Raw genomic sequence first — 26,061 nt, 5'->3', positions numbered from 1 at the left:
GCTCAGGTCAAAGGGTCAAACAGGTCAAAGGCACATCACACTAAACAGCGGTGTCCAATCCACATTCCATAGAAGTCCAAAAAAAATGGAACCCTGGACTTCCAACAGGCTAACGCGTTTCAAGGTCTCAACCTCTCCTCAGACTTTGAGCAGGCTCAGGTCAAAGGATCAAACAGGTCAAAGGCACATCACACTAAACAGCAGTGTCCGATCCACATAGCATACAAGTCCAGAAAAAATGGAACCCTGGACTTCCAACAGGCTAACGCGTTTCAAGGTCTCAACCTCTTCCTCAGACTTTGAGCAGGCTCAGGTCAAAGGGTCAAACAGGTCAAAGGCACATCACACTAAACAGCGGTGTCCGATCCACATTCCATAGAAGTCCAAAAAAATGGAACCCTGGACTTTCAACAGGCTCAATGTGGATTGGACACCGCTGTTTAGTGTGATGTGAATGGGGCAGCACAGTGGTTAAATGGTTAGCACTTCCGCCTGGCAGTACTAGGGGTCGTTGGTTCGAATCCCAACCATGGCACCACCTCCCTGGAGTTTGCATGTTCTCCCTGTGACTGCGTGAGTTTCCTCCGGGTACTCCGGTTTCCTCCCACACTCCAAAGACATGCTGGTAGTTTAATTGGCTCCTGTCTAAATTGTCCCTAGTATGTGTATGTATGAATGTGAGTTAGGGACCTTAGATTGTACGCCCCTTGAGGGTTAGGGACCTTAGATTGTACACCCCTTGAGGGTTAGGGACTGATGTGAATGTACAATATATCTGTAAAGCGCTGCGTAAATTCACGGCGCTATATAAGTACCTGAAATAAATAAATAATAAATAAAGGCAAATAAACTGTGCACTTTGCAAGTGCATTTGCTCCAGAGCATAGTAATTGCTGTGAAGCTTCACTTTACAAAAGAATACCCAATCAAATAAAAAAATAATAAAAAACAGCATTTGGATGATGGAAGTCAGCTGAGCTTTCCCACATTTACCAAGGCTCCGGTCACGCCAATGCGTTTTTTATTGCTTTTTGCACAAACGCACTACAGTCCATTAAACTTGGTTTCCTATGGAACATGTTCACATCGATGCTTTTTTGAGCTGCAGTGTTTTTGGAAAGTCTCGGGGACTTTTTTAAAAGGCAAACAGATAAATACCCAGTTGAAATATGTACATAATGCCAACCAATTGGTATTTTTCTCCATTCAGTCCTGAGATTTAAACAGCTCTGCCGCACAGTACAGCAAGCCTGTTGACCTAAAGATTCTCAGTTGCAGTTAAGTAACACAACCTGGTTGGCTCTCCTCTCCCTGTATGTGGTTGGACAGCGAAGAAGCAAAAGACTGATGAGGTCATCTCTCTGCTCTCTCCTCATGTTATTTGTTTGCTTATGTAAACAGCGGTGTATTTAGGTTTTGTGCTTCCCTAGGCAACACAAAAATCGGACGCCCCCCCTCCTCCCCGCAGGGGGAGAGCCTCACACCAACAAAGATAGTCACCTTCACAGCTCTGGACATCCCCGGGAATAACAGTCAGGCTCTGCATACACCATTAAGCAGCCCGCAGCCTCTCTCTCGGTTCCCACCTGGTCCCCATGCCGCATAGGTCCCTTCTTCCAGGGGGCAGTGATGCCCCCTAAAAAATGCCGCCTTAGGCAAATGCCTTGTTTGCCTTGTGGTGAATATGCCCCTGCATGTAAATGCAATTGACCCCAAGCACCGTTCATCCCTCTCCCAGTCTACTGCACAAGGGATTGCAAGAGGATACAATCAAATTTAAGTCAATTGTAAGTATTTAAACTAGCTGTATTTAAAAGTAAGTGGACTCCCCCCTTCGAATTTCTCAATGTAGGTGTTTCCACTGATGGGTACTGTTAATGCAGAATATTTGAGACTGGGTTCACACTGATGCGGTGCGGAATTCACAGCATTTTCTATGCGAATTCCACACCTCATCAGAATCGCACCCCGTTCATGCGAACCGCTGCGGGTGTGTATGTTAACTTAACAACTCCCCAAAATCGATCCGCAAAACGCGGTGTGATGTGCAGAATCAGATCACACAGGTGAGAATACCCGTGCGATCCAATTCTAGTGCGGACCCAAAAAAGGGTTCTGCACCTTTTTGGTGCAGGTGCGGTATGTATGGCTCCAATCACACCGCACACAAATCGCATGTGGTTTGCACAGGAATGCAGTGCGGTTCCTGTGCGAATCATATGCGATATACCGCACTGCATGTATGTGAACCCAGCCTAAAACAATTAAACTAATTACAAAGGCTTGTTGTTTTTTTTTTCTCTAAAATAATAAACATGTTATACGTACCTGCTCTGTGTAATGGTTTTGCACAGAGCAGCCCCAATCCTCCTCTTCTTGGGTTCCCTGCTGGCACTTCTGGCCTCCCCTCCTTGCCAAGTGCCCCCAAAGCAAGCTGCTTGCCCTGGGGGCATTCATGAGTGTTTTCTCCCGAGCCGCCTCTGTATGCCTATGGGACACAGAGTCAATCCCACCCCCAGCTCCCTCTTCACTGGCTGTGATTGACAGCAGCAGGAGCCAATGGCTAATAGAATGCATGAAGCTTAAAAAACTCCAGCCTTTAGAACCACTTTAAGTCCTTCATACAATGCGGTAACAGTTTGGTGAAGGCCCAGCATGACAGCGCCTCTGTGTACAAAGCCAGTTCCATAAAGATATGGTTTAATGAGTTTTTTGTGGAGGAAGGTAAGTGTCCTGTAATCAGCCCTGACCTCAACCCTACTGAATACCTTTGGGATGAATTGGAGCCATTGTGAGGTTCTCATTCAACATCAGTACCTGACCTACAAATATTCCTTTAGCTCAGGCCTCACTAAATGGCAGACCGGGGTCCGAATGCAGACCGAGTCACTGTCCCACCCAAACCCATGCAATTCTGCCATTTAAGAGTCTTTTCTTCCCCCAGGTGTCTCACGGTCATGCTCACAGAGCTGACAGTGGGAGGCAGGACAGTCTTGGATGGAGGGCGAGAGCTGCCTGAGGTTAACAAGCAGGTGATTGGCTGCAAGGATGAAGGGCATTCCTAGTAAGGTAGGCAGGACAGTCCTGAATGGAGGGTGGGAGCTGCCCAAGGTGGACAAGCAGGTGATTGGCTGCTAAGATGAAGGGCATTCCTAGTAAGGTAGGACAGTGCGGGGGGCTGCGAAGTTAAAGGGGCTAAGGACATTAGTGTGAAGAGGGGGTCGAGGACTGAATGTGGGGTGGCTGAGGACAGTAATGTGGGGGGCTAAGGACTGTGGTGTGTGGGGGCTGAGGACCTTAAAGTGGGAGGGGCTGAGTACAGTAATGTGGGGGCTGAAGACAGTAACATGGGGGAGATCTGGGGACAGTAATGTGGGGGGATGATGTAAAAAGGAACAGAGTACTATTCAGTGAAGGGGGCAGAGAACAGTACTATTGGGGGGGGGGGTGATGTCAAGGAAGTGTGAGAACACTACTGTGAAAGGGGTAGAGGGGGTGATGTAAAGGGGGAGCTGAGAACACTCATCAAGAGGGATCTTGCTGTGAATGAGGAGGGGACTGTGATGTGCAGTGGGGATTGAGGACACTGATGAATAGGTTCATATCTGTACATGTGTATTTGGTGCACACGTTGTGGGTAGGTCAGCACTACCTGCTAGAAACCTAAAGAAGTCCCAGACATTTTTTTTTCAAAATCGAAACCGCAGCAACAACTGGTTTGGCATGCACGAAAATGCACCACAGGGGCCTACATGAGATTTGGACCTCTGATGCATGCAAATTTTAGTGCCCGGACCTTGGTGAATTTTAATTCAATACCCCTGCTTTAGCTGAATGGGCCTAGTCTGCTACAATCACACTCTTAAACCTTGTGGACAGCCTTCCCAAAAAGTGATGGCTGCTGTAGCAGAGGGGGTGGCTCCTTAGCAATACCCATAATTTCTGAATGGTAAGTCCAACAAGCCCCTACAGGTGTGATGGTCAGGTGTCCACAACTTTTTGCAATATAGTGCAACTGCTTTCACAGGGTTTTTTTTATATATTTGCCTGGAGTCCAGCCTTAACATGTTATTTTATATTATTGAACACATGAAAAATATAATCACTCACCCCTGAAGCTGCCATCTGAATGGCTTCATGGATGCCATACAGTTTCCCTGCTACCAGGTAAACGCCGCTGGTCCAAACTGCACAGGCTTCATGCACCCAGTGCTCCTGCGTTTCTGGTTCTGCTGAGTTTGCCTCGGCCATTTTGCCACACTGATGTTTCCTGGGTTTCTCAGTCTCTGTCACCTCCAACTTTTTGTTGCAGCAGTAACAGCTGGGCAACTTCCTGAGCATTCCACGAGCACTAGATCGTAGTGTATTCTGTTTGACTTCAGTGGCTCCACCGTCTGTACAAGACGGCCTCCCGCCACCTCCTGCACAGAGGGAATCTATGGCCTTGGAAGGTTTGTCTGCGTCCTCTGTTTTCGGTTTATCCTTCAGCCTGGATTTCTTGTTAGGCAAACAGTCCATAGGATAGTAAGGCCCACACAGGTCACCCAAGTCTTTATAATTGGCTGGGCAACGGCACAAGCAGCAAAGGAGACAGCCAGAGCTGACTGATTTGCACACTAAAGGTCCCAGCTGCATCCGGGAGGAAAAAGGCAGGCTGCCTTGGTTGGCAAATGCGACGGATTGAGATGCTGAGTGAGCAGCACTTCTCTCCTTCAGTAATCGCGTCTCTTCCCCTGCAGTATTTATTACAGTGCAGATGGTGGTGAATGTATTTTTTTTCTCCACCTTAATGAACGGTGTGAAGAGGCGGACTCTATTTTCTGCCCTCACCGGTTTAGCTGATACATACTTCAGCTTGATTTCTGGTTCTTTAGGCGTTACGGGAGGTATATTATGCCTCTTTCCTCTTCTCTTGCTCCCAGGTGGTTGACTAGTTGACTTGTTTTGAGAAGAGCACTTGCGTTGTCTCTTGTTGTAGCCATTAAAAGTTGGATGCTTTGTTTTTTTTCTGGCCCTGGTTTGTGTCAAGATCTCTTCATCCGCCTCAGGAATAGCGGAGCCCTCCTCCAACATTTTGCACTCATTGGGCCGATATTTATTGGCTAGCAAAGTGCTTTCTGACAAGGATTTGTCTTTTGAAGTCAAAAGAACAGAAGGAGCAGCCGCTAGTAGGGTTTTGCCAGCCATTTTGGAAGTGCTCTGAGAACTTTTTGACCTACCTCTCCTGAGTTTTTTTTTAGGAACTGCATTAAGTTTTTTTGAACTGCAGTTACCCTCTAGCTTTGCCACTGGTTGTGTGGCAAATTGTCCATGGAGAGAATTTGAAGTCACTTTTTTCTTGTGGTAAGATTTACCTTTGAAGGACCTATTGCCACCTCGGCAGCTAACAGCGTGCATTTCAGCCTCTGACTTTGGGGATTGAATTTGTACCATGTCCTGAGTCAACAACTTGGCTTCAGAATCTGCTATTACGAAACTATTATCTCTCAGCTCCTTGCCTTGAGAAGGAACGACTAAGGTATTGTTACCAGCTGCTCCAGCATTAACAGTCTCTCCTACAGGAGTGCCTTGTTTCTTCTGATTTGGTGATGTAATCTTTTGCACTATTGCCTCCAGTTTAAGTCCTCTGCCTTTTCTAGGTGGCAAAACCTTTGTTTTTATAGCTCCATGATAAGGCGACCGTGAAGTCACTTTTAAGCAAACTTCAGGTGCCATTCTTATGGAAGGCGAACTTAGGATGACTTTACAAGCCTTCTTGGAAGCAAGCTTTAACTTGACTTTTTCCTTTTTGACAGGCTTAATTTTTTTGAATAAATTGGGAGGGTTCTCTGACTTTTGTTCCTTTGTCTTTTTGCTGCGTACAATCAAGTTTTTCTTTTTGGCTGGGACAGGTGAAATAAAGCTTGATTTCCTCTTCAGAGAATGCAAAGGCCGTTCTGAGTTTTTTACATTTGTTCCAATGTTGGAGGTTGCAAGTTTCATCCTTTTTCTTATTTTTGGCATAATTGGAAAAGTGTCAGCTGCCGTACAGTTGTTTGTAATGATCTTCTTTAAAGATGTACGTTTCTTAAGCACAAAATTCATTCCTCTTTTCCCTCTTCTTCTTTTGGCTGGAAATAACTCCTGCTTCTTGCTACGAGACCTTAAAATCATAGACTGTTCATCCTTTAGGATGCTGATTTTTTTGGATTTTGGACCAGCACTAAGAACAGAAGACTGTTTATTTTGTACTGCTATTGTTTCCTGGTCAGTGAGTGTCGACATTATTTTCCCACCATTTTTTCCACCCCTCTTTCCAGCTTTAAAAGGGACCCTCTCTTTCTCACGGAATGCTCCTCTTTTACTCAGTTTTTCAGGGTGTGGTGCCTTCAAGGTTACCCCTGTGCCACATTCTTGTGGTTCCACTCTGGCAGTGGAAGAACGAGTGCACATCCTTGCTGGTGTAGATTCTGTTACAGGAGTCTTCTCAACTTGAATTGCTGTTGTGGCATTTAGATTTTGTGTTTGCATGAACTCATCTTGGTTCCCAGCTTTGTTGCTACTTTCCGATGTGTTCTGTGCAGACATTTGTGTTACTTTTGCTTCTGCTGCTTTGCACCTTCGACCACGTTGAGATTTCTTCACAGGTGGTTCCAAGATTGCTGGCTGTTCATTTGTTGCTTGTTGGTCAACAGTTTCTCCTTCCTCTGGCAGGGTTGAGACGACTTCTTTTTTAGCTTCTATTACCAACTGACTTCCATTACAGTCTTTCACAATCTCTTTGCTCTCTTCGTTGTTCTCCTTTGTGTCATCTACTGCTTTGATATGTGACAATGTAGACTCAAACCAGCTGTTTACTTTGGACTCAGTCTCAACAGCTGGACCAAGTAACATGATTGAGCTGTCTGACAGCTGTGCACATTGAACTGAATTATCTTTCTCCTCAGTGCTTGGGTTTTCTATAGATTCTGGTGTATTGATTGAAGATAATGCTTCTGAATCCCTCACCTGCTTTGGGAGGGATTCATCATCTATAAGAGACTTTCTTTCTGAAAAGTCACATAAAGAGGAATAGTCTTCTGGCTCTAAGTTGGATTCTTTTTGGGATGGTAGGTCAGGGATGTCTTGAAATTCATCTTCGGTGTAACAATCTCTGGTATCCTCCAACCACTTCTCATTGTCAGTTTTGCTGTCTTCTGTGTAGGTCAATTCTTCTGCCCCCTCCTTGTTAAACTCTTCTCCGGAGTCATTTTCCAGAGGTGTTTCCACATCGGGAACATCCAGCTGGCTATCAACTTTATTCTCCTTGTTTTGAAACAAACCCTTCTGCAGATCTGAATGAAGAGTCAACTCAATTTCTTTCCACCTGAGACAAGACTCTGACATGTTCTTATCTGGCCACTCAAAGGGATCTGAACTCTTTGAGCCTGTGTTAGCCAATGTACTTGAGTAAATTGTATAGCTTGAGCTAGATGTTGCATTCTCAATGTTTTTTTCTATATTCAGACTAACAGATTTTTCAGTGGTGTCCACAAGTTTTGTTTGCACTATTGGAAGTTCACTGAACTCACTGTTGTTCTTCATCTGAGTTTTATCTGGTGTAACTTTCTTTATAGCATCTGGAATTACTTGTGGAGCCCCTTGATCTGACCACGTGTTCTTAACAACAGATTCTACACATCTGTGATTTTCCAGGTTAAATGGAGATTTAGGTGAACTGTTCAGTTCTGGGGAATCAGCCCAGGCCTTTTCTGCTTTCTCATTATCAATAGCATCTTGAAGAGCAATGATCTCTGTAGACAACTCCTCTTGAGACAGTGCATTAACCAGTAAATGGGGACACTCCCTTTCGCTACTCACTAACTTAGCAAATGTCTCCAGAGGAAGGCTAGTATGGATGCTTTGAAATGAATCATCAGATTTTGTAGACATATTATCAGGTGAAGTCACAGAACAAGTAGAGATAGACTCGGGTTTCATTTTGATACTGTTGGCCCTCCCAGGGCTTCGTCCAGGACCACAGTACATGTAGTTTCTCTCTAGCTGGTCTTCAGAGCCACTAAGGTAGTCAGTATCTTGCATTTCAGCATGTACAGACTGTGGAGTTCCTAATGTTTCAGACAGAGGCGTACCCATTGGTTCAGAAGAGTATGCACTGCTTTCAGAGCTACAATGTTGCGTTTTCATTGACTCTGGGGTCCTGGGAGAAGTCTTAATACCCTTCTTTTGAGGAATCCCAGACTTGGACAGAAGTAACTGTTGAACAGTACTAGAGATGTTCTCCACTTGGGAAGTGAGCGCTGTAAGGCTTTGCAGACTGAGGTCAGAGAGCAAAGTCTCTGGGATTTTGTCATTTTGTAGACTTTTAGTTTGTGACTCTGGGCTTGAAGTACCTGTGGGAGAGGGATTAAGAAGAGGCATGTAGTGACTATGATCAGAAATACCCATAGGAAATGTATTAGGATTATGCTGCTGCTGTTGCTGGTTGTATTGGAAGTTTTCAAGGTTTGTCATGAGAGGAGATGGCGTAGAACTGTAAGACGGGGATCTGCCCACTGATCGGGCCGGGGAATGGCTGGCGCTGGGACTAAACGGTTGGTAATACTGTTCTGGGGTCCTATTGGGGGCCTCAGGCTGGCAGTATGCTTGGCCTTGTTGGCTATAATGTTGCCCATGGTATTTGGCCATGGTCTGGTAGTGCAAAGATTCCTGCGTGTGATGTCGTTGTGATTGTTCAAAGGAACCCATTCTAGATGCCTGGTAACCATGCATGGCTTGCACCCTTTGGCCAGCTGCTGCAGCAGCAGCAGCAGCAGCAGCAGCGATGGCATGCTCATGTGGAGGGTTAGATGGGGCAGTGCAACTCTTGAAGGAATGAGAAACGGGGCTGCCTGCTGGCACAGAGGAGTAGGTAGAAGTTGGAAAATTCTGATTAAAATGGGCAGATTGAGAGAAGGGGTGAGGGGAAGATGGGACGTCAGTTTGGACTTTTTGCCTGGGTAGCTTAGGATAGTTAAGACTGGGCTGCTGTGGGTGCTGCAGAGAGTGCGAACGGAATGACATTTGTCCAGAAGGGTCCTGGTATCCCCTTCCTTCTCCAGGAGACTTCTTTATTACATTTTCCTCATATTTTGCTCCAGTCAGAGCCTGAGTCTGCCCCCAGTTCTGCAGACCTTCTTCACTGGAATACTGTCCAGGGTACACATTGGCTTCAGGAAAACTGGCAAAAGAGACCCGGCCCTGCAGCTGCTGGACATTTATGTGCTTGTCACCCCGGGGGTATTTCTCCCCAGAGTTATTCTCATAGCCTTGGTAGGACGTCTGGGCATAGTAGCCTTTGGTCATCTGTCGCTGACGCACGCAATTGAGCCCAGGCTGACTTTGATGCCTGTAATTTTCCAGGCGTGAGGAATCCTGTGAAGATGGTTGGTAGTTCTGCTGGTTGCCGTGGAAACCACACCTTTCCCGAAAAGACTGCATGACTCGGTCTTGTTATCTGTAGGAGAAAAAAAACAGAATATATCAGTAGATTTAGAGGCAATGTTTTTCATATGCTACAGTTCTTACCCCACTACCCCTTGACTGCACATTCTTACAGACTCAACGGAAGGAACTGAACTGTAAATCTCAACAAATCACTCAAATTGGGATTTGGAAACAACAGTGACTGAAGAGGATTACTATGTGACCAGTCAAGTATAAAGTCCGTTTGAAATGTTCTCATGAAATTGGATTCTGTCATCTCATGCTCACCACGCACACAAGGTATTAGACTGTGGTCCCTATTTTCAAAAGGTCAGAAGGAGGATGTGTCTGTGCTGCCCATGGCAACTGGATCCCCGCTTTCATTCGCCCAGTATACTACAGGAGAACTAATGTGATTGGTTCCTATAATAACACATTTTTCGTTCCTGGCTGGAAACGTGCTCCAGTGTCCTCTTTTTCTCAAGTAACTATGATACCTCAGTAACACTGCTTCACTTTCTGTGTTTTTAAAGCACCATACAATCATTTATGTAGCAGTAACTAGAGAAAAATACCATTACAGCTAATCAGGGCTTTTCTTTCTTTTTTTACTTCCAGCACCTCCAGCACTGCATATATGTAATGGCAAGGGATGCTGGAGGGTCTACTGATGCAGGCTGCTGGGGGATCTATTATCACAGTTGGGGATATAATGTTGCTATTGGGTCATTTGTTGCTAGGGGGTATTTTTTAGTGGGAGGTGTCTTTTGAAGGGAGGGATCTCCTATTCTAGGGGGGATCTATTGTAGCAGGGATGGAATCTATTGGTGCTGAGGGGTCTAATGTTGCAGGGAGGGATGTATTGTTCTAGGGGGTCTATTGTTTCTGGGGGGTGCTATTGTTGCATGGATGGGATCTATTGGTGGAGAGGGGTCTATTGTTGCGGGTGGGGGGTCTATTGTTTCTGTGGGGATCTATTATTGATGGGGAGCTATTGTTGCTAGGGGTTTTACTTAATCCACCACTTGTTAAACCAACTTTCTGTTAGTGCAGGGCATCATGGGTCCAACCCCGGGGTAGGCAATTATTATGATAGCTGGCACTCACATACACGCTGTACATGTATGCATAGAATGGCACTGGAGTTATCACCACAGCCTCCTATGTCATAAGGGCTGCCCAGTGCTGGTGAAGAGGAAAAGGGCGCTGCACGTTTAAGAACGCTTAAAATAAATAAACAAATAAATGTAGAAGAGTGGAGTTGTGCTTTCAGTGGCCTGATAAACCAAAACAATACTATCCATTGGCCAGTATAATGGCATACAGACCCAGTGTGTGGCCCATTCACATCATTTTCATTGGTGCTCCATTAAAGTGAAGAGCCACTTGGACGACATCTCAAAAAATGGTTGGTTGCTATTTTATATTCCAACTATCTTCTTTTCATGCTCAATACATAAGACAGAATACATATGTCCATAAGTAATAAAGCCTTTTCAATAAATCCAGTTTCTTTTTTCCCCCTCAAAGTCTACACAAAGCAAGTAAATGACACAAGATAGGAGTTCTATTTACTCCAAAACCTGAAATGAACTTTTTGACGGCGCACAGCAAACCTCGGACATTTTAGCTGACCACTCACATATGCAGTGGGACAATTTCCTATCCTAGGAATGTGTGGATATCAGCCATGGGATTGTAAAGGCCTCCACTAAGATCACTTACTACCCAGAATTTTGAACTGCATTTAAAGTGTAATTTCACTTTTTCAGACAAAAATGTAAAGGTAAACGAACACTGCACACTCCCCAACCCCCAGGTCACCACTGTTCTTAGCTCAATTGGTGATGAGCTTTCAGTGCCCACGTAGCTGGTGCAGAGGTCTAGGGATTTGAAAGCCTTGATTCTACTCTCTGCAGTACTTCTGGGACAGATCAGAATGCTGACCAATCAATCAGATTCAGACAAATGTCCCTGAAATCCCCTGGTTTTCACTGAAACTTAGGGAAAAGAAAAGTTTCCAAGTTTGTTCATCCCTACTTAACATGGCTTCATCTGTTTGTTCATTTCAAGAATCCTACAAAAGACAAGGGGTCAAACGCTGTAAAGGGTCACTTCTACACTGACCACTTTTTTTTTTAATTCTTGGGTGGGGAAAGAAATGATAAACAACCATAGAACAATTTTCAGTAAACTAGGCCAAAGTGAACCATTGTAATACATGAATCAGGGTACTAAGGAACAATTTCACTTATTAGGTATTATGTATCGAGTGACTGCCCAAAGGGGGAAGTTGTGGATGATGGGGGGGGGGGGGAAGTGGCTCCCTATTCCACTGCCAGGGAGGATTCTGAGGCCAAGAGATCTTGGTAAGCTGTGGAAAATTGGAACTGGGTCCAGTAGAACCATGTCTTTCGAAAATGTTTGCCTTGTTGAAGCATTGACATTGTGAGGTCTTCCTTAGTTCTGATTTCATATGCTCCTTTGATCTACTGGGCAATTGAAGGGGTCTGTCCTGACTTGGCACTGTTTATTACATGTATTAGCAGAGATTTACAATATCTCCATCTCACTACTGTGCTGAGATGTAGAAGACACACAGCAGGGTTGACCACTAATGGTAGAAGACACCATAGTTTTTACTATCTGCCTTTCTCTTCTGCCGCTGTTGCTCATTTCAAGAATATTGCTGAAATAACTTTGTAGGGTGGTGGTAACAGAATTAACTGTCCTGGGTGTCAGATATGCTAGGTGCTCCACATTACTTAATCTGTTATTAAAAATGTAAAACTTAATGATCTTAATGTACTATGAACTGCAGGTAAAATTCCTTTCAGTAGGGGTTCTCTGAGAACCTGAAATTTATTTGAAGGGTTCCATAGGGGTGTTGGTAGGTTGACTTGGAGGTTTGAAAATATTCTTTTTTGAAATATTCGTTCTTTTTCTAGTGTTGTGTGGGGACAAACTGTCGATCATTTTCAACTGTGGTGTTGAGAAAACATGTTCTTATTTTTTTATCTAAACTATTATAACTGTTGTTGTAGTCCTCAGTCAACACAAATTATTAGGGGAATTAATCAAAAGTGGAGCAGACAGAATCTGGAGCAGCTGTGCTGATTGGTTGCCACGTAAATCTGCTCCATATTCAGTCTGCTCTAGTTTTAATAAATTCCCCTCGATGTATTGGTATAGGAATATAAGAAAGAATAATACAATCGAAGGTTTATGTATAGTGCAGTCCTTCTCAAGCATTTTACTATAAAGGACCATCTAACATAATTTGTAGGTCTTGGGGAACCCTATCTAAAACCAATTCAATGGTGATCAGTGGAAAGAATGCTCCTTACACTGGTGGTCAGTGGGAAGAATGCTCCTTTCACTGGCGGCCAGTGGGAAGAATGCTCCATCCACTGGTGGTCAGTGGGAAGAATGCTCCTTCCACTGGTGGTCAGTTGGAAAAAAGCTCCTTCCACTGGTGGTCAGTGGGAAAAATGCTCCTTCCATTGGTGGTCAGTGGGAAGAATACTCCTTCCATTGGTGGTCAGTGATAAGAATGCTCTTTACATTGATGGTCAGTGGGAAGAATGCTCCTTCCATTGGTGGTCAGTGGGAAGAATACTCATTCCATTGGTGGTCAGTGATAAGAATGCTCTTTACATTGATGGTCAGTGGGAAGAATGCTCCTTACATTGGTGGTCAGTGGGAAGAATGCTCCTTCCATTGGTGGTCAGTGGGAAGAATGCTCCTTCCACTGGTGGTCAGTGGGAAGAATGCTCCTTCCATTGGTGGTCAGTGGGAAGAATGCTCCTTACATTGGTGGTCAGTGGGAAGAATGCTCCTTCCATTGGTGGTCAGTGGGAAGAATGCTCCTTCCACTGGTGGTCAGTGGGAAGAATGCTCCTTCCATTGGTGGTCAGTGATAAGAATGCTCTTTACATTGATGGTCAGTGGAAAGAATGTCCCTTATATAAGTGGTCAGTAGGAATACAACCCTACAATGGTGGTCAGAATGCCACCCTTATGGACAACTAAAATGATGATTGCTATTGGCTTTGCAAAGTGGTAATGGTCCAGGAACTACACAGACACCATAAAATGGAAGGTCAAGCAGCCACAACTCAAGAAGCCTCTGGCAATATCTGGAGGAACCCTCGTTGAGAATGACTTGTATAGTGTAGGCAAAACTGGATGTATAGAAAGATTCTAATATATATAGTCAATATGGAGTATATCCACTAAAACTCCATTGGCTGCTGAACATATATATAAATATACTCCTAAAAATGTACTATACTTATACATTTATTTTGTTTTGCATTATTCTTACATTGATTTCATAACCAATAAAAGAAACGTGTTTAATACATCTGGAAATTCATTCAAATAGCAGGCCTGGGTGAACTTTTTAAGGGCCTTTAAACAAAATGATGGCATCATTGAATGCTCTGATTAAAGATCTTTCAGAATTTCGTACAAACGTTCAACCGAAAGACTACACAAGTATGGACAGATCAAGGATATCAGAAAGTTCTAGGTTGCAGCTGCAAAGAGTGTGAGATGAAAATCGGAGTTGCTCAGCAGGTAGACCACGTCTGATTTCAAATGAATGGCTGCCATGTCAGAATAGCCTACAACACTAAAGCACTGGCAGGTATGTAATTGTGGAGTGTCAAGAATGAAAGTCGAAAGAGCATGGTGGGACCATATTCCTACATACACATGAGCGCGGCCTGCACCGCAGTCACTTATCAGGTCTGGAGTCGGCACCGGTCCCTCTATGTGACTTCTGAAGGGGCTTGTCACATCCACACCTGTGCCCCTCATTAGTTGAGGTTACCTAGTACTCCTTTGGAGCTTGCCATGACAGAAATGACCCCACTCCCTCCTCCTCTTCCTTCAGTATTCACGCAGCTGGCTCCCTCCCAGTGATTTGTGCGGAGTTGGGGAGGGGAGGGTGGGGGGAGATCAGCAGCATCATTACATGATCTATGACTGAAGCTTCACAGAAGGTGCTTTGGTAGAGCCAGACGCTGCATACAAATGAGTAGTAGGCAAGGCTCGGAGCCCTTCCTCCCGCAAAATTTCCAATATCGCCAGCTGGGAGGGAGAATCACGCAGGCGGGAACTTAATTAGCGCTTAACCCCTCATCTGCCAAGCGGCAAATGGTCAATGTGAACATATTTTCCAACATGAAGTCCCTTGGCCACAATATAGAAAAAAAAAAGTACACATGACCTCTACATAACAAAGGCGCAGAAGGAAGAACATCATCGAATATTCAAATGACATTATAGGCAGGCTTGCCAACTCACACCTTTATGAGAAGTCTGCCAAGAATATGCTGCAATCGCTGATGTCAAAGGAAGATCCCAATTTTACTATTATCTAAGTCACTGAGCCGAACCGTGTATGCCGCAATGGCGTCAGAACTCCCGCAGGTCAACGAATCAAACAGGACTAAGGACACTACTTCAGTACAACTATCACACAACACATTCACTATTCACACAAGATTCACTCAGCTTTCACATACTTTTAAAATTGGATGCAACTGACAAATGTGCAACAGACTCAGATGAAGCCAAAAAGTTCACTGTTGGGTTTATGTACACTGAGCAACTTGGTGCTGGCTCCCATTGAACCTTAAAGGGGCTCTAAAAAAATTGGGAGGTGGAGGTGGGCTTCCCAAACTTATGAATACTATGACTGCCAGTCACATGATCAGAAGCTCATCCCACCGAGCTGTCAGTGACAGCTTGGTCACTGTGCTGGGAGCACACTCTCAAAAGAAGCACAGTGCAGCTGGCAGATCCATATACAGTATACTATATGTACAACTGGTGTTAAAGTGGTTGTAAACTCTTACATATACCCAGTAAAGTCACTGGCCTCAGGTGTTACACAGAAGTGAAATAAATCCTCCTACATAGGTTGTACCTGTTTATCTGCGGTCTTCTCTTCTCTACATCTGTTCAAAATCCAGAATTTATACATCTTCTCAGAAAAAAGGAGGCAGAGAGCTGAAATTACACTTTGCAAAACTCAAGCTCAGCAGAGTTTTGCAAAGTGGGGCAACCCTCAGCAGAGTTTTGCAAAGTGGGGATACCCTCAGCAGAGTTTTGCAAAGTGGGGTACCCTCGGCAGAGTTTTGCAAAGTGGGGATACCCTCAGCAGAGTTTTGCAAAGTGGGGTACCCTCGGCAGAGTTTTGCAAAGTGGGGTACCCTCGGCAGAGTTTTGCAAAGTGGGGCTACCCTCAGTTTTGCACAGTGGAGGGACCCTCAGTTTTGCAAACTGGGGCTACCCTCAGTTTTGCAAAGTGGGGGTACCCTCAGCAGAGTTTTGCAAAGTAGGGGTACCCTCAGCAGAGTTTTGCAAAGTGGGGGTACCCCCCCCCACCCCACACACACACACACAGAACACAAAGCTGAGGATGTCAAATCAGCTGGAGCTCTCTCCCCTGTCACCTTTTTTCTCTTGGTGTCAGGAAAACTCAAAGGAACTCATGCAGATATCAGAGGAATGAGGCAGCAGACAGAAATGACACTTAGCACTCTTGGTTGAGAAAAGTACACACTATAGAGGGATATGCTTTGTTCATATTTCATGTCTGAGGTTTTCAACTATTTTAAGGCCCACCTACCATGATGACAAATATGGAGAAGGTGCCCCTGTGTCCCATGCTTGATTGCAGTGACGAGAAAGATTGAAGAAGCAGGATGGAAATTTTTTCTCAAATGAACACATTTCTAAAAATTAAATTATGAAGTACTTTTGAATGACATTTGTCAAGTCGTTGAGCATACTGAGAATTGTACAAATGTTTGTTTGGATTTCTACTAATGTATGGCCAGCTTTAGAGGCTGTTCTCTATTAACCAGCATTGTTGGAGAAGTCTGGAGACTATACAAAGGATGAGAGCACTTCTGATCTAGAATTATTCAGGCCATATATGGGTTGAATTCTGAATGAATTTTCTTTAGAAAATCAGAAATTTCGTATGTTTTGTAAATCGATGGTGCCACCGATTTCGAAATTCAACCAACCAAGTCTTTAATTTCACATGTTGCTAAAGAAAAGAATTTTCGTGGCCAAGAATTTTCTTTTCTTTCAAGGTCACCGCTCATGCTTGTTTCTTTTTCGACTATATTTATTGCACGATTCTCCCATCATTGATTAGAAATTCTTTCTTTTTTCCATGAGGAGATTGTAGCCGTATTAGTGCATTTGCGACAGAAACAATTGAGTACTGTCCGTGATACTTTTTTTATTTGCACTAACATACAATTTTGAGGACAAGCTTTCGGGGTACGTCCCCTTCTTCAAAGTCCAAACAGTACTATTACAAATCACAAAGTTTAAGCAGAATGTTAGAAGGGATTGAGAAAAAAAAAAAAAGGCTACAGATAAGATACATCAAGAGCGAGGGGGGGAGGGGGGGATACTACACTCACACAGAGGGGGTCAAGCTTCAGCTAATAGATAGTCGTAAAGCTGTCGGATAATGGTTGAGGAATCCCATGTCCAAGTTAAGGCCGTTATCTTTTGTGTCAAATAGAATTATCATTCTTAGTTCAAATGTTTTTCTTTCCTGGATAGATTTGAATTTTCCTTTCAGAACCAAAACATTGAGGTCTTCCATATTGTGCCCTGGTTGTGTGAAATGGTGTCCCACAGGTGTGCAAAGGTCACCTTGTTTATGTTCTTTGATGGTATGTCTGTGCAGATTCATCCTTGTTTGCAACTTCTGTCCTGTTTCACCAACATAAGATCCTTTGCTGCATTTTCTGCACTGGATAAGATACACAACATTACTGGAGGTGCAGCTGTATGATCCGGAGATATTGAAGATCCCTTTTGAGTGTTGGACACTTTTTGATGGATTGATTTGGTTGCACAGCTTGCAGCGTTTCTTATAGCAGGGTTTGCTTCCATTGTTTGTGACATCATAATCAGAAGGAAGTTTCCTACTGATTAGTTTATTTCTGAGGTTGGGGGGTTGTCTGAAAGCCAGTATTGGGGGTTGCTGGAATATTTCTTTCAGAGTTCCATCCTCTGTTATGATGGGTTCATAACATAACATCATAACAGAGGATGGGTTCCATCATATCAATCCATCAAAAAGTGTAAGACACTCAAAAGGGATCTTCAATATTTCCGGATCATACAGCTGCACCTTCAGTAATGTTGTGTATCTTATCCAGTGCAGAAAATGCAGCAAAGGATCTTATGTTGGTGAAACAGGACAGAAGTTGCAAACAAGGATGAATTTGCACAGACATACCATCAAGGAACATAAAGAAGGTGACCTTTGCACACCTGTAGGACACCATTTCACACAACCAGGGCACAATATGGAAGACCTCAATGTTTTGGTTCTGAAAGGAAAATTCAAATCTATCCAGGAAAGAAAAACATTTGAACTAAGAATGATAATTCTATTTGACACAAAAGATAACGGCCTTAACTTGGACATGGGATTCCTCAACCATTATCCGACAGCTTTACAACTATCTATTAGCTGAAGCTTGACCCCCTCTGTGTGAGTGTAGTATCCCCCCCTCCCCCCCTCGCTCTTGATGTATCTTATCTGTAGCCTTTTTTTTTTTCTCAATCCCTTCTAACATTCTGCTTAAACTTTGTGATTTGTAATAGTACTGTTTGGACTTTGAAGAAGGGGACATACCCCGAAAGCTTGTCCTCAAAATTGTATGTTAGTGCAAATAAAAAAAGTATCACGAACAGTACTCAATTGTTTCTTTTTTCCAAAAATTTCCAACATGCCCGATCACTCAAACTTGATGGTTGCATGAAAATCAGCCGTTTCTGTGGCCCACTAATGGTGCGAAATTCAAATGAATTCTTAGAAATGATTTTCGAAAGAAAATTCTTTTGGAATTCGACCCGTGTGTGGCTGGTTTAGTCCAGTAAAGTTTTTATTTTCTGTGACAAAAAAGCCAACACATTTCAGAGGCTCAAAACTCACCCCATCAGGCTGCCAGATTGGTGACCTGAATCATCATGATCTTTTCACTCTATTTTACAGTTGTTGTTCAGTACGGTTTTCAATCACTACTAGCAAAGTAACAAGCCCTGATGAAGTTGGGAGTTTTTAGGCCCTGAAACGCAGTGGGTTTTTATTTTGAAAAATAAACCTTTACCTCACACTCTCTAGATCTTTGGTGCTCTCAGCCTTTGTATATTCTCCAGACAGCAGACATCATTAATCTCCAATATAACTGATGTTATAAATGTGCGTAAATATGTAATTGGGTAGACAGAGCACTGTATACTGCAAAAGCAAGCAAATCCAGCTCGGATCTATGCATTTAAAAATGAACACTGGAAACGAGATTGAGTTTTTGCAATAAGTATGTAGAGTTAATAAGATATGTACACCTCCCTACATTTTTGATGCATTGTATCTCAAACAACATCCTGCTTCTGTGCATTTCAAACAACGAACTAGTTATTAACCTCCCTAGCGGTCTGATTATGTCCATATTTCTTTGCTCAAAGCGGTACATTTTTTTGCATGGAAATATGTATTTTTTTATTGTAGGCCTGTAATTTTTAGGAATAACTCACTGAAATCTGTCCGAACAAGAGTATAGTAAACATCCCGCGCATGTTAAAATTTGAAACACGAAATCATAAATTATAATTTAATAATCATAAAAAATAATAATATAATAATAAATTTAATTCAATAATATAATCAAACCAAAAACACTGAACTTTGAAATATAGCGCCAAGTTCGCACATCACTGAGCAAAGTCGCAAAATCGTTTTCAGTGTCTGATGACGAATTTCCCTCACGAGTCATTATCACTCAATTCTGCAAGTGGTTCTGATTTACTATCGCTGTTCTCTAGCCGGTCTAAAACCGATTTTGACCTGAAGGGACGCTTTTTGTACGCCATGGACGTTTCTCAGTTACCAGGCAGAAAGAACAGTAAAAATGTAGGCAGGGTGCCGGACAAAGCACTCGGGACAACATGTATGTGAAATGGTTTGATACAGCAATGTTATACTATGTGATTTTAGTGTATTGAGTGAATGTCACTTCTTGTCATTTTCAAATTTCCCGCCGTTCTGTCCCCCGTATGTCCTGACGTCGCAGGGAACGGAACCCAGAAGACAGATGCCGCCATCGGCCGGAGAACAATACAGGGGACACTGCAGGAGGGACATTTCGGGAGCGCAGGACAAGGTAAGAGAAGAACAGATCCCGGAGCAGCGCCGCATGGTAAGCCCGAGTGTAGCTCGGGGTTACCGCTTGTGGTGCTGAAACTTTACCCCGAGCTACAGTCGTGAATACTGCCAGGGAGGTTAAAAAGACATCTCAATTCTCCAATAAAACACAAAAATGTAATCAAACTTAGTTAAAATTGTTAGAATGCTGTACATGGGATACTTACTGGTCAAATCAAAGTGTAGAGACAATGATCGTCCACGCTTTGTGCCCACTACGAAGGCTGGTAACCTAACTGAGGGAACATGTGGTGGTGATGGTGGGGGGTCTATCTAAGGACTAAACCAACTAACCCCCAACATGCAGGTAACCTAGAATGTGCCATTTCATAAATACAGTAATAAAAAGATGAAGTTACACCGAATTTTTACTAGTTGTCAACACAAAGATATTTATAGATTAGAAATGAAATCCAATGCAAAGGTGATGGATACACGCGAAGCGTTCCGGAACACTGGTCAAAACCACACGCTGCAGAATGCAATGCAGAAAAGATGTCCTTCCTTTTACCAATTTATGTGCTACATATTCACGGTAGCCAAGTGGAAAATGCTGCACTTCCAAATCCTTGCACTGGCAAAGTATTCACTCAACAGGGCACTGCTACAGCTATGTGCAGGACTTTTTCACAAAGCACCATACAAAGCAAAATGTGAGGGAGGAGCCTGGCGGAAATCAAATTACAAGGGCAACCTTTTTTGGCAGTGCGGCTTCTTGTGAGTAGGGATGAGCATGGATTCTAGTCTGAACCCTTCTGAGTGAACCTGCTGGGAAGCCGTCATTGTGCTGGGCCTAGGCATGCCCCACAGCCGCATGTATACACACCCATTGTAAATGTGCGGTTGCCTGGTGGGGAATGCCCTGGCTGAAGATAATTGGGCTATACAGTCGACAGAGTCCCGGTGGACTGGCACACATTGGTTCGGATCCTACTCTAAACATGCCCAAACTCATCACCACTTCTGAACTGGGGAATGTGTACACAACTGCTCAAGTGTTTTGCACCATGCGGTGCAGAGATTGGTGAACACTGCGCACACCTTAGGCTGTCACACAGTGTGGGCCCATGTTTTACAGCTGGTGGCCTACATAGGTATCATGGGCAAACAGGATCCTGGAATTTCCCAATTACTGCTCCCTCTCCCATTCTATGTACCTGCTTAGCGAAGAGGACTTGCTTCCTTATTTGTGTGCATTCAATGGGAGATCTGGCTAGTCTTGATCTGAAAGGAAGGCGAGGAGAAGAACTGAGAATAAAAAGCGATCAATTAATATCCAAGCTCTATAAAAATCCATCCAACCACAGGAAAAAAAAAAAAAAAATCTAAAATCCGAGCAGCTTTCCCTGTTTGAAAGGAAGCAAGTCTTTTTCACAATCACGGTGTGAGGCTTTAGCTGACTGAATGGAGCTGCAGATTAGCTATTGTGCACAGAATAAGCCGGTTACAAGCCAATCCTTCAGCGCGGGGCAGGGAATGGAGGGGTTAATAACATACAATGTACCTGCGATATATTCAGCAATCAGAAAGCAAGACTCTCAAGAAGGCTTCCACATTTTAAAAGGTTCAGTGTGAGGAGAGGTGAGTACTGTAAGTGGTTCCAGTGGAGATAATGATGGCCAGAGCTGCGATTACAATTATTGGGGTATTTCGGGAGCCTGGCAGTTTGAACATTACATTTTCCAAGTATACATATTTTTCCGCAGAACTGTTTTGTATTCTTTTCTGGGTTAAAGGATTAGGGGCCTATTCAAACCTAAACACCTTTTCATTATGAATGGGCTGCAAATGAACACGGATGGAAAAAATGCACATGACACCAAAGGCGTCAGGCAATGTTATGTGCATTGTGGTACAGTACAGTGCATTGGGAAACTATTCACAACTAATGGCACCGCAACACAATACATAGAGCAAATGCACAGTGGTTCAGGAGGGGGGTGTCAGACTGCTGGAGACCTGTGCTGCTGCTTGTGTGAGACCAGAGGTCTGACTCTCCAAGGTGCTGCCTCAGTACGGTATATAACCCCATTCTGCACCATTTGGGAACTAATAAAAACCGAAATAAAAAGAGCTGCATATTTAATACCTTATACAGTATGCAGCCCAAGTCTCTGATGTCTCCTGTAGTGGGTCCTCTGTCTTTTACCATCTTCTGTAATAGGTCCTTAGCCTCTGACCATTTTCTGTAGTAGGTCCTCAGTCTCTGATCATCTCCTGTAGCAGGTCCTCGGTCTCTGACCATCTTCTGTAGTAAGTCCTCAGTCTGTGACCACCTTCTGTAGTAGGTGCTCAGTCTCTCACCACCTTCTGTAGTAAGTCCTCCGTCTCGGGCCATCTTCTGTAGTAGGTCCTCCGTCTTGGACCATCTTTTGTAATAGGTCTTCCGTCTCGGACTATCTTCTGTAGTAGGTCCTCCGTCTTGGACCTTCGTCTGTAATAGGTATTCTGTCTTAGACCATCTTCTGTAATAGGTCTTCCGTCTTTTACCAACTTCTGTAGTAGGTCCTCCGCCTCTGACCACCTTCTGTAGTAGGTCCTCAGTCACTTACCACCTTCTGTAGTAGGTCCTCCGTCTCGGACCATCTTCTGTAGAAGGTCCTCCGTCTTGGACCTTCGTCTGTAATAGGTATTCTGTCTTGGACCATCTTCTGTAATAGGTCTTCCGTCTTTGACCACCTTCTGTAGTAGGTCTTCCGTCTCTGACCACCTTCTGTAGTAGGTCCTCAGTCTCTTACCACCTTCTGTAGTAGGTTCTCCGTCTCGGACCATCTTCTGTAGAAGGTCCTCCGTCTTGGACCTTTGTCTGTAATAGGTATTCTGTCTTGGACCATCTTCTGTAATAGGTCTTCCCTCTCTGACCACCTTCTGTAGTAGGTCTTCCGTCTCTGACCACCTTCTGTAGTAGGTCCTCAGTCTCTTACCACCTTCTGTAGTAGGTCCTCTGTCTCGGACCATGTTCTGTAATAGGTCTTCCGTCTCTGACCATCTTCTGTAGCTGGTCCTCAGTCTGACCATCTTCTATAGTAGGTTCTCATTCACTGACCATCTCTTGTAGTAGGCCTTCAGTCTCTAACCATCTTCTGTACTAAGTCTTTGAGGTCTCCTGTAGTATGGTCTCAGTCTCTGATTATCTATTATAGTCAGCCCCTAGTCTTTTGCGTCTCTGTCCCAACCTCTCCTGAAACTATGTCCTCAATCTCTGACCATTTATTGTAGTATGTCCACAGCCTCTGACCATCTCGTGTAGTACATCTTTAGTCTCTGCCCATCTACTCTAGTATGCCTTTAATCTCGGACATCTCCTGTAGTATAAACCAATGAAACAAATATGTTTCCAAAAAAAGACAGACTTTAAAGGTACAACACGAAGCGAAACCATGTAAAATCATAACGTTTATAAAAAAAATAAAGGTCTATCTAGACTTTTAAATAATTTTGTAATAAAATTTATGATTTTATATGGGTTTGCCTCGTGTTGCGCCTTTAATGTCTTTTTTTGAAAACATATTTGTTCCACTGGTTTTTGCTTTAATTTTTGGATGAGGCACAGGTGAGGGTCCCCTTCTTCTGGTATCTCTTGTATGTAGTATGTACTCAACCTCTGATCATCTCTTGCTGCATGCCCCCAAGCCTCTAAATAGTCTCCCATAGTATGCCCCCAGCTTCTGACCATCACCTGTAATATGCCCTTAGTCTCTAAGCACTCTCCCTTAGTATCTCCTCAGCTTCTGACCATCTCAAGTCACTGACCATCACCAGTAATATGCCCTCAGTCTCTTGTAGTATTCTTTGACCTTTTCCTTTAGTATGTCCTCAATCTCTAGCATTCTCATGTAGCATTATGTGCTGTGAATAATATATGAGGTCCTTGGGCAATATCAGGGGCTTTACATAAGGCACCATATATCTAATAAGTTAACCAACAGTGCTTTATATCCTTTAGCAGCTAATACAAAGGCGAAGAACTGTAATTTTTCCTTAACAATGTGTTTTACTTTTAACAAAATATCCATAAGTATTACAGGAAATAAGGAAAAAACTATCTGTCCAACCATTTGCTTCCTTTTTCATACCCTCAAGAGAAGGAATCTGGAAACCTGGAAGGAATCTGATTGCTATGCTTTACACGGTGCAATATTCCAGTCTACACACATAAACCTGTATGAATATAAGGAAGCATATTGTTATTATGAGAAATGGCGACTACGCTACAATTTACGGGTCTTGTCTATAACGCGTTCTTCTTCTCTGGCAGTGAAATGGTGGCTAAACGAGACAGACAGGCTCTGCCTGAGTGGAGCTGACACGCTATTACCCATCCTCTGCCCCCCCCCAGGGTCTGTAACTTCCACACCTGCTGCTGGGAGAACAATCAGAGCAGAGAGTGAGTGGGAGCACAGAAAAAGCCGCTGTGCCTGGGGTTACCCGTTGGTTCGCGAACAGGAGATGAGAAGCAGGGAATTAGCGTGCCGTGTCTACTGTCCACCTTCAAGGGGGTGACAGGAAATATTAACCGAGGAGGCAAATGATCACAGATGACCCATCAACCACCGCATCTGGCGCTGTCTGCTCCAGAACACAGGACTCATTTTTAAAAACCAAAGCAAAAAAAGTCAAAATGCTGCCCATAGCATCTACTTTTGAGGCCATCAAAAACATTTCAGTTTCGGATTAGGTAGGGAAAGGTTAGAACCTCTGGCCTTTTACAGCTCTGTGTTCCCGTTGGGAATATTTTCCCTCCCATCCTGTCTCTGTGACAAATCACAGAACAAGATGTAGGACGGGTTACTGAAGAACCATATCAGTATAAACACAATGTTTCCAGAGTAGACAGGTCCTCTTTTTCAAGGTGACAAGCAGAGATGGCCTCTGAGATGGTTTCTGCTTGCAACCATGGAAAAAAATGGGTCTGCATACCCTGGAAATGCTGGTATTGTTGAGGCCATCAAAAACATTTCCGTTTCGTCTTAGGTAGGGAAAAGTTAGAACCTCTGGCCTTTTATGGCTCCGTCTTCCCGTTGGAAATATTTTCCCTCCCATCCGGTCTCTGTGGCAAATCACAGAAAAGGATCTAGGACAGGGTTACTGAAGTCCCATATCAGTAGAAACACCAATGTTTCCAGAGTAGACAGGTCCTCTTTTTCAAGGTGACAAGCAGAGATGGTCTCTGAGATGTTTTCTGCTTGCAACCATGGAAAAAAAAGGGTCTGCATACCCTGGAAATGCTGGTATTTCTGCTGATATGGGACTTCAGTAAAGAGTCATCCTTGAAGGTCAGTTGGAGTGCTGGCTTTGTTCTATGGCTGGATTTGAAGGGTGTCACCATTTAGCTAAGCACCCACCCTCAGGTTTGTTCCACGTGGTTTGACGTATTGCAAGGAAGTGAGGAGGGAACACAAAGGACGCAGTAAAGGGCTGCTTGTGAAATTGCTCTGTTGAAGATTTTTCCTCACTTCCTGTCTAGATTAGAAAGTCTCACCTGAACAGGAAGGAAGTAGTAAACAACGCAGTTTGCAGTAGAAGAAGGCTAGAAAACGCTAAGATTTTCCCTTGTTTCCTGTCTAGATAACAGAACGTCATCTGGACAGGAAGTGAGAAGTGATACAAATTGCAGTAGAGGAAGGCGACTAGAGAAGACCTTTGCTCATTTCCTGTCTAGGTGACAATTTTTCACCAGGACAGGAAGTGAAACAGACTTCAGTAGGGGTGCCCAGAAACCGTAAGAAAATTTCTCCTAACTTCCTGTCTGGGTGATGTTTGACTGCAGCAGGAAGTGAGGAGTGACAAAAGGTTGAAGTATAGGAGGGCTGAAAATGTGTGAAGATTTTCCCTTACTTCCTGTCTAGGCAATGTTTCACCAGGGCAGGAAGTGAGGAATCGACATAGATTGCAGTAGGGGAGCCCAGAAACCATAAGAAGATTTTTCTTCACTTCCTGTCTGGGTGATAATGTTTGACAGGAACAGGAAGTGAGGAGTAAAAAAAGGTGGAGGTATAGGAGGCTAGAAAATGTGTGAAGATTTTTCCTTACTTCCTGTCTAGGTGACGTTTCACCAGGACAGGAAGTGGGGAATCGACAGATTGCAGTAGGGGAGCCCGGAAACCATGAGAAAATTTTTCTTCACTTCCTGTCCTGGTGAAACATTGTCACCTAGACAGGAAGTGAGGAGTGACACCGATCACAGTAGGGAAAGCCCTAGAAACTCACTTCCTGTCTAGCCAAATGTACCTCATACGTTGTTACTAGCTAGGCCAAATGTACCTCATATGATGTTAATAGGTAATCAAAATGTACCTCATACGTTGTTACTAGGAAGGCCAAATGTACCTCATACATTGTTACTAGGAAGGCCAAATGTA

General features: G+C 43.8%; 1 protein-coding gene across 2 annotated transcripts in view; it reads right to left on the bottom strand.

Annotated features, from left to right (window-relative positions):
- The window catches only part of RAI1 (retinoic acid induced 1), a 291,210-nt gene that overhangs the window by 23,143 nt on the left and 242,006 nt on the right, over positions 1-26,061 (bottom strand). For both annotated transcript variants that reach the window (XM_089656730.1, XM_089656731.1), the window contains one exon: positions 4,111-9,475. In XM_089656730.1, coding sequence (XP_089512856.1) covers positions 4,111-9,459 — 5,349 coding nt within the window. In that variant the 5' untranslated portion in view covers positions 9,460-9,475. The remainder of the gene's footprint in view (positions 1-4,110; positions 9,476-26,061) is intronic.

This window comes from Staurois parvus, unplaced genomic scaffold (assembly GCF_062004578.1).
Source record: "Staurois parvus isolate SC_StPar_1 unplaced genomic scaffold, SC_StPar_1.0 ptg000931l, whole genome shotgun sequence".
NCBI classification, from domain to species: domain Eukaryota; kingdom Metazoa; phylum Chordata; class Amphibia; order Anura; family Ranidae; genus Staurois; species Staurois parvus.
Note: the sequence above shows the minus strand (reverse complement) of the source record. Positions and strands in the feature narration are given on the sequence as shown.